Raw genomic sequence first — 9,374 nt, 5'->3', positions numbered from 1 at the left:
ATGAAGGTCTCCACCTTGGACTCTTGTCTGGAATTTAGTGAGCAATTTTCTTCCCAACAGGTGGAAGGGGAAGTCATGCATGTGCAGAAACATTAAAGGAAAACTTTTCTAGCAAGGACTTGAGGGGAGGGGCACGCCACTTGGATTCGGGCCTTCCTTTAATTCCCTTTATCATGGAAGATTGGAAGGACAAAGGCCCAGGGAAATCAGTCTGCACAGAGTAGCTGACCCACATATGAAAAAACTGTCTTCCCTGCCACATCAAGGGTTACCTGAATCTCCTCTGGGGAAATGACCAGGGGTCCTCTGGGAACTGCTGGGAGGTCTTGAAGCTCCTGTCTCTACCTGAGGACATGTCCTCAGATTAAGGCCCACAACTCTCTGAGACTCAATAGAAGAAAGCAGAGGTTGCCTAACTTACCACATTTACCTGTGGTGTCTCAGGACAGAAAGCTGTGACTGGAAATTGAGGCCTTCTGATGGCTGGCTGCACCTGTCCTCAGTCAGGCTCCTAGGAAGACCTGTATTTCCTCCCTCTCTTCACTATTACTGTCCTCTCTCCAGGTCCTCACACTGACTTCCCATCTCCTAACGAGACCTGTCCTCTCCTGCGACAGCCTTAAATTCCCTGAGACCTCCTCAGAGGATGTGAGGGCTGGCAACCTGTGGTCACTCATGGCTGATCCTAGGGGAGGGATTCTATAAAAGTGGTATAGTGTGAGTGGTTCCTTTAGTCCTCATGGTCCTCTACTTGACTCTTGGCATGAACTGAAATTCGTCCTGAGGTTGAGCCCTGAGCCCCAGCACCATACCTCCTGAGATGCTCTAAAAGAAACGTGTTGGGTGCATCATGCCCACATTCCCAAATTTGCCAGTGCGAGGTGTAGAGGGCCAGGGCTGTGTTCTAGGTGCAGTCCCTTTATCCTCATGTGGAGTCACTAGTTTTCCACTCTTTACTAAAGTGAGGCTTCTACGAGTAGATCAAGGCTCTCACCTCCCTGAGACCACTCCAGTGGAAAGAGAAGCTCTTCAGCCAGAAAGCTTTCTCTTGGGTCTCATAGGGCTGACATCAGGGGTGGGCCTCCATAGTCTCCCCTGTTCTTGGCTGAGTGGTCCTCTTGCCCCTTGTTCAGGGACCTCATCCTCACTCCTGACCAGACCCAGACTGCAGCCTCCGCTCACCTGAGGCTGTGATCCTCAGAACAAAGGCGTTACTTTCTTGGAAGTTCTAGATTGGAAGACAGGATGAACCAGATGTGTGCAAAGCTACTGGGGCCTTCTGAGGAGGAGAACATTCTAGGGCTCCACTCTCTTCTGGAGTCAGTGGTCCCCTAGTCTTAGATCAGGTTTTTTACCTTGACTTCTGGTAGCATATGCGAATCCACCCTCGCTACTGGCTGAATCAGCTGGCCTGTGGCCAAGGCTTTCACCTTCTTGAGACAACAGAAGGGAAGGTGAGAGAACTACTCCCTGGCCAGCCTTCCCTGTTCCTCCGTGCCATCCCCCTTGCTATGGGGGGGTCCACTCATCAGCCCCCAGTGTCCTCACTGTAAATCCTATGAAAGCCTCTTAGGATCTTCTACTTGGGCAGAATTGGAGCTGCTGCCCCAAGACCAAAGCACTCAACTCCCTGAGAACCCCTCCGCCCTTGCCCTGCAGGAAAAGAAAGCCCACCTCAGACAGACTGCTCTCCCCATTACCACACAAGGCACGAAGCAGGATATAGTTTGTGGGACCTCTAGTGTTCTAAAATCTTCCCTTTGATAACTGTCAGAGGCTGAGACTCTTCCATCCATTGACCTGATGACACACTGCTTAAGCTAAGGCTTTATGTCCCAGAGAATCAGGAAGGATAAATGAGGGCATATTGATCTTTTCAGGGTATCTAACATTGCATGTGTTCATGACCACATTGTCCCTGAGTAGTTTTGTCTTCTTTCATACCATTCATTTATCAGCATTTTTTAAACTTTATTCCAAAACAGTTCCTTGGGACAGGGCCCCATGTGTCCAACCAGACACATTTTTTGGAGAGTTTAGAGGAAGAATGAATGAAAAGACATGATGTCTGGCTTAGGCTGGGAGAAGTGGCACCTTGTGGGCTCTGCACGAATTCAGATTGGGGGACTAGTCCTAGGAAGGTCACTTCATCAGTTTGTGAACTTGAGAAATTTGCAAGTTATCCATCCATAAATGCAGTCTGCTAAATCTGATCCTCCATGAATGCTGGAATGCATGTTCTGCATATAAAGCAGTGGCATACTGATTAAGTATTGGTTTGTAATAAGTGGAAGTTATGCTTACTATGAACCCCTCAAATACCACTGTCCCATCTGAGTTTATTTTTAATCCAGGAGAGAGCAGAGAATATGCAGTGAATTAGGACAAAAGAAACAAATATTCTTAAATGAGCTAAATAAGTCAAAGTATTCTTTATTTTTACTAAAAGAAAGGTTCAAAGAAATAATGTAAACCACAACTTAAAGACTTTTTATTCTTTTCTCCATTTTCTTTTTGATTCTCAATAGTTTCTGTGCTCTTCCTTCAGATTAGCATGAAAATCACTCTTGCAGTGCTATGTTACCTACTTTCAGATCATAAAGACAATATAGATGGCTCCTTAATTTCTTTAACATCTACCAAATCTGTACCTTTAAAACAGCAATGAATATAACAGTACTATCATTACCAAATTAATACTCTGAAGAAAAACAACCTCTTAGAAGTAAAAATATTTGAAGGAAACAAAACAAAACATATAATATGTAGAAGTTACTCGTGTGAAACAGAAAGAGAAATGTGATTGAAAGAAATGTTATCAAGACACCGATGTATAGATCAGTCCTATGGACTCTGTGGGAGAGGGAGAGGGTGGGGAGATTTGGGAGAATACCATTGAAACATGTATAATATCATGTATGAAACGAGTTGCCAGTCCAGGTTCGATGCACGGTACTGGATGCTTGGGGCTGGTGCACTGGGACGACCCAGAGGGAAGGGAGGGGAGGGAGGAGGGTGGAGGGTTCAGGATGGGGAACGCGGGTATACCTGTGGTGGATTCATTTCGATATTTGGCAAAACTAATACAATATTGTAAAGTTTAAAAATAAAATAAAATTAACAAAAAAAATTAATAAAGGAAAAAAGAAAGAAATGTGATCTAACCCCCACTACCATGCACTCTTTAGAAGCTTGACTACTCTTCAAGAAAAATTCTCCTCTAATGTCGTGTTATCTTGTTTGCATTGTGAACAATATATTCAGTATTTTCAGTGTGTTTTATAAATACTCTAACTTTTAAAACATTAAAACAGCTGGAAACTATGATTTATATGATTCAGATATTTGAATTCTGAAGCACAATAAACCTTATCAAAAAAAAAGTAAGAACATTTTAAAATACTAAACACCTCCTTCACCTCTTTACCTTTCTAATTTAAATCATCTTTCATTAGGTATTTCTCATGTGAATACAAGAAAACATACATAGTTTGTTAAAACAAACTAGACCTAAACTCGCTTATCATTTAAAACTGTAAGAAGATATGGGTTTTGTTCCCTCCACCCCTACTACTTTGCACTATTTAGCAGCTTGACTGCTCTCTCCCAAGACAAAGGGAACAAAGTGCCCTGCCCCCCTCCGTAGATGTGGGAGGAGCTGCAGGACTTGGCCCTGGAAGGGGCACTGGCCTCAGCCATGGTGGGAGCCCTGGCCACACCTCTCCACCCTGCTCTCTCCGCCTGATCTCTCAGAGCCTCGTCATAGAGGTCTGGGAAGGAACTAGGGACCCTACCATGTAACTTGGCTAGAACCTCCAGTACCTTCATCTTACTGGTCTCAGCACAAGCTCTCGGGCCCCACAAGAACTCGTAGCATGGAGGATCACTATTGGGCACCCGGCCGTAGTTCAGGTACTCCTTCTGCACCAGGTCTTTGGTGATGAGCCTTCTGGGCTCCCCAAAGATGCAGTGCCTCCTCCCAGCATAGATCCCCAACATACTGAGGAATTCCCAGATCTCCTCCTCGGTGGCACAGTTACCATTCATGAAGATGACCCCCAGGAGCACCATGAGGAGACCGGACTTGGGCAGCCCCCCATCATCACTCGGACAGTCATTTGCCCCGAGGTTGAGCTTGCTGATGAGGGTGTAGATATTCCTGCTACGGTCGACTTCCTTCATCTCCAGGCCAAAGACCAGCTCCACGCGCTCACGGGCTGTACTGAGGATCTCAGAGAAGTGCTGCCTGTACTTCCTGCTGATGATTTTCATCAGGGCGCTCTGCGTGATGGGCTCCTTCTTGGTGTACTTCTCCAGCAGGAACTCCACGAGTATCCTGGCCTTCCTGGCCAGAGGATCTTTGCGAGTGCTCTGAGTGGCAGGGGCTTCCTGGGAGGCACCTGCACTTTCCTCCTCCGGGCCCTGGGCACCTTCATCAGATGCTGCACATGAAGGCCCTGCATCAGGAGAGCTAGGGACCATGGCTCCCTGAAGCTGCTGGTGATCACCAGCAGCAGGGGAGCTCGGGAGAGAACCCTGAGGGGCAGAAGAAGGGGAGGAGGGGCACTCCTCCTTTGGGGCTTCAGCAGCACTGGCCTGGGCCTCCTGAGTGTCCCCCCGGACCTGGCGGCATTTCCCTCGGGCATGGGATTGCTCCTGTGCCTCCGAGGCATGGTGACAGCAGGTAAGGGGCCACAGGTGGGAGTGCGGGCAGGAAAGCAGGCAGGAAGGCACCTGGAGGAGGGACAAGGACATGCTGTGAGAACCTTCAGCGAGGAGAGTCCTCCCTGGCTTGAATGGAAGCCACTTCTGAGGGGTCCTCAAGGGCAGTGCTCTAGGACCCACAGGGCTCCTGTTCTCCTGGTCAGCCTGTCCCCTGAGCCCGCTGAGTAGCAATGGAGAGTGAGCCATGGGGCACTGCAGACAGTCCTCCCTGGGCATTAAAAGGGGGACCAGTGAGGGCTGGCAGATGAGGCAGGTCCTCTCAGCTGACATTCAGATTCACGATGTAAATCAGTGCGAGACACCCCCATATCCAACGCCTCCTCTCCCACACCCAGCCTGTTCCCTCTCCTGTCTGAAATTGACACTGTCAGCTTCCCAGTCACCCCAGACGAGAGGAGGGCATACTCAGACCCCCACTGAAGGGTCCCAGGACTTTCCCTTCTGGTGTCTCGCGGCTGCCCCTTCAAAACCAAGCTCAAAGCTCCCCTCTCAGACCGCCGCCCCCTTTCCCAATGTTTGGCCGGGAGGAAGCGCTGACCAGAAGGGAGGGTCCTGAGTTGCCCGTTTGTCGGGGAGGATGGTCTTCATCCTGACTCTTCCCGAACCCTGACATCCTTCTTCTACTGACCAGCTGCCAGCCTCTCAGAACAAAGTTCCCTCTTCTCCAAGTCTCCTGTGTCCGAGGTCGCAGTGAGGGAGCCCCTCAGCCTTTCGAGCTGCCCAGCGGCTGCCCGGATGATCCGCAGCCAAATTGCGGTGAGTCGGGGGTTACACATGGCTGCCGTTCTGGTGTATGGAGACGCTCAGTCCCCCTGAGGGTCCCTCCTTCACTCCACAGGGCTCGTGGCTCTCCCTCTCCTGAGCAGAGCTGGGGTCCAGCAGAGCCTGACGGAAGCATTCTTTCCCGAGACCCCCTAGGGGTTAGTGGATGGTCTTGGGGCCTAAGAGCTAGCCTGGATCCTCTGGTCTGAGTGCAGGGGTAGGGTGGCCGGAGGCTGTGCGGCCCCCTCTTTTCAGAGGGAAAAGGGATTCGAGGTACAGAGACGTGTCCCTGCACTCGTAACTCACATCACCTCCGATCTTGACACCCGATGACACTTGGGACTGCTCCCTCTGGCCACCGTCAACGGCAGTTCTCAGAGACAGCAGCACTGTCAAGGATGGCGTCGCTCCCCCAGCGTGCTTAGGAGGACGTCACTTCCTGTCATGCACATCTGGGCTCCAGGAGGACAGCAGGGGTGGGACCTGGACAGGCGGGGTTTTGGGGGTGCTTCTCACAGGATTGGCACGTGGACTTTCCCTTGACTCTTAAGGGGTCCTGGGACGTCCCTGTCCTGAACTGACAGCTGGCTCACTCCATGCCTCTCACTTGTGTCAGCACCTCCAGTGGGAAGAACTGGGGAGCCCAAGCCTAACAGCCTTCCTGGCGCCCATGAGACCAACAGCGAGGGCTCTCTTGGGCTCCCTCTTCTGTAGTAAGCAATGTTCTGTCGTTCTCCATGCTTTCCCTTAACCCCTGTAGATGCTGGGCTACGTCCCATCTCCTGACCTGAGGCCAAGGCCTCATATCGAAGATGTGAACCCCCGAGTCTCCTGGTATGAAGTGCACATATGTCTCATTCACCATTTCTACCCGAGGCTTCCTGGAAATGGCTGCTACAGGTAAGATGAGCTGAGAGGGAAGGATGAGAGACTATCTTCTGTGGTGTGGAACCCCTCACATCTCACTCAGAAACTTCATTCATATTGACTGCTGACAGGGCATGGAAATCCTTCCCTGTCTGGTATAAGTCCACCCCTGTCCCCAACCATGCTCATACAATTCCAGAAGAGTAAGTGAAGGGGCTCCTTAGCCTGACAGTTCTCACTGTGGGCTCTCAATCGACTGCAGGGTCATTGCTCAAAAGTTCTGAGATGAAATTCTGTCGTTTTGTACAATTACTGTGATACTAACTTTTCTCTTTTAGTCGCTGGGTGATAGTCTATTATGGTGATCATTTAAAAGGGCCAGTTCTCATCCACTAGCATCCCCTGGTGGCGCAGACAGTAAAGAATCCGCCTGCGGTATGGGAGACCTGGGTTCAATCCGTGGGTTGAGAAGACCCCCTGGAGGAGGACACTGCAACCCACTCTAGTATTCTTGCCTGGAGTTTCCCCTTGGACAGAGGAGCCTGGTGGGCTACAGTCCATGGGGTCGCAAAGAGTTGGACAGAACTGAGTGACTAAGCACACACACAACAAACTTTGTGCTGGTTATTTCATGATCTGGGCCATACTGCCACATCCAACCCAAACTTTGGAGCCCCATGGTCCTGGCATGGGGCCTCGGAGATGCTGCCTCAGATTCCTTCAGTGAAGCAGTGGAGATTCCTGATCTCAGGGCAGAGTGGAAGAATCCAGGGCTCAAGTTTAAAGCCTTTTGCAGCTGATCCTGTTGTCTGCTTCCCTTGCAGCCTGCACGTCTGTGCCAGTCTCTTAGTACTCCCACACCTGGGCACACATAGGGTCAAGTTCAGTGGAGACTTACTGTCCATCAGGGATTATTTAATTTTATGTTTTCACTTTTGTTAACAGTTTTCTTCAGTCCTTCCATAAGATTTCCATGGTTATTTCTGGGTACAAAAAGCAGCAGACCCTGTTTCATTGTGGTCTCAGCTACTCTGACTGTGGTACTAAATCTGTAAAGGAGTTACAGAAAATTGACAGTCTTACAATATCTGTTCCTCATGAGTATACATAACATACTATTCTGTTTGAGCCTTCTTTGTCCTAAGACTCTCAGGAAATTCTTCATGTTGCCTCCATGAAGACTGTATACATTTTTCTAAAGTTTCTTTGTAGGTAAATTTTTTTTCTATGGTTGCTTCTGTTTATGGTGTATTTTCTGTTACTTGGTGTAAGTAATTCTTGATACTTCCAGACCAACTAGATGATTTTGCTGCCATGATCTTTTTTTTTATTCCAGATTTTTGAAGTCTCTTACATGTTTGAATATTTCCTGTCCTGTTTTCTAAGATTTTTAATTTGAGAATCAAATTGTTACTGTGATCTTTTGCTTTTCATTACTTCTGACTTTTATTCATTTGGCATTGTTGTATATAACTCTAGTGGCTATATGTACTTCTCCAGACTTTTTTTCTAGTTTTTAAATTCATAGATTTTTAAACAATTATTTTTAATTAGAAGACAAGTAAATGGTGTGTCAGGTTCTCTTGTATGAAGCAGCTATATACATATATCTCTTCCCTCATGAACCTCCCTCCCACCCCCGACCTCACCCCTCTAGGTCGTCACTGAGCTGATTCCTTGTGTCACCCAGCAACTTCCCCCTCATGCCTGTTGTCCACACGGTAGTGAATATTTGTCCACGCCACTCTCTCAATTCGTCTCACTGTCTGCTTCCCCCGATGTGTCCACATGCCCGTTCTCTACGTCTGTGTCTCCATTCTTGCCCTGCAAATAGATTTATAACTACCCTTTTGTGGCTTTTCTTTCTTATTCTCTTATTAGTATATTTTGCAGATAGAAGTTTTTAATATTAACAAGGTTCAGCTTATTATTTTCTTTCATGGACTGTGCTTTTGGTGTTGTGCCTAAAATCTCATTACCAAAGTCATGTTTTGCCCCCGTGTTATCTTATAGATTTTCTTGCCTATTGCATATGGCATGTACAATCCTAGTCCCTGACCAGCGATCAAAACTCTTCTACCAGCAGTGGAAGTGTTGATTCTTAAACACTGGACTGCCAGGGATGTCCCTGAAATTTTTTTTAAATTGTGTGGTTTTGATTTAGGTCTGTGATTCCCTTTGAGTTAATTATTTTGAAAGGCTTAGAGTTTGTATGTGGATTCATTTTTCTTAGATAAGGATGTCTAGTTATCCCAAGGCTGTAAGTTTAAAAGACTGTCCTTTTCCATTGAATTGCCTTTGTGCCTTTGTTAAAGGTCGGTTTAGTGTTTGGGATGTCTGTTTCTAGATTTTCTGTTCTGTGCCATTGATCTGTCTATTATTCTGTTAATAGCATACAGTCTTGAGTATTGTAGCTTTAAAGTAAGTTTTGAAATCCAGTAATATCAATTCTCTAACTTTGACCTTTGATATTGACTTCAGTGGGTATTATGGATCATTTCATTTTTGACATAAAATTTAAATTGTTGGCTGCTATCTACAAGCTATCTTGCTGGAATTTTAAACAGAATTGCATTAAGTATCTAGGTTATGTTGGCAATAAGTGACGTCTCAACAATATAGCATCTCCCTATCTATGAACATGGCGTGTCTATTTATATAGATCTTCTTTAATTATTTTCAGTGCAGTTTATGAGTTTTACTCATGTAAATCTTATACATATTTTTTAAAGAATTACTTCTAATATATTTTGGTGCTAATGTAAATGGTGTTAGGTTTTTAATTGCAAGTTCCATTTCTTTATTGGAAAAGAATTGACTATTATGCATTAACCTTATTAATATACTAATTATATAGTAGTTATATATTGATAATATATTAACCTTATTAACATACACTCCTGGCTTATTAATGCCAGGAGTTTTCTTGTTGTTGATGATTATAATTCCATTTTTCCCTTCCAAATATCTATATCTTTTGCTTCCTTCCCTTATCTCATTGCATTGGCTACAACTTTCAG

At 46.5% G+C, this 9,374-nt stretch overlaps 1 protein-coding gene across 1 annotated transcript; it reads right to left on the bottom strand.

Moving 5' to 3' along the window:
- Positions 1–3,087: 3,087 nt before the first annotated feature.
- On the bottom strand, positions 3,088–5,225 carry LOC113887569 (melanoma-associated antigen B4-like). Its single transcript, XM_027534754.1, has one exon. It carries the CDS (start codon positions 4,993–4,995, stop codon positions 3,571–3,573), a length of 1,425 nt encoding a protein of 474 aa, XP_027390555.1. The 5' UTR covers positions 4,996–5,225; the 3' UTR covers positions 3,088–3,570.
- Between the last annotated feature and the right edge of the window lie 4,149 nt (positions 5,226–9,374).

The sequence above is a fragment of the Bos indicus x Bos taurus genome, chromosome X (assembly GCF_003369695.1).
Source record: "Bos indicus x Bos taurus breed Angus x Brahman F1 hybrid chromosome X, Bos_hybrid_MaternalHap_v2.0, whole genome shotgun sequence".
NCBI lineage: Eukaryota > Metazoa > Chordata > Mammalia > Artiodactyla > Bovidae > Bos > Bos indicus x Bos taurus.
This window is presented reverse-complemented; position numbering and strand designations above follow the sequence as displayed.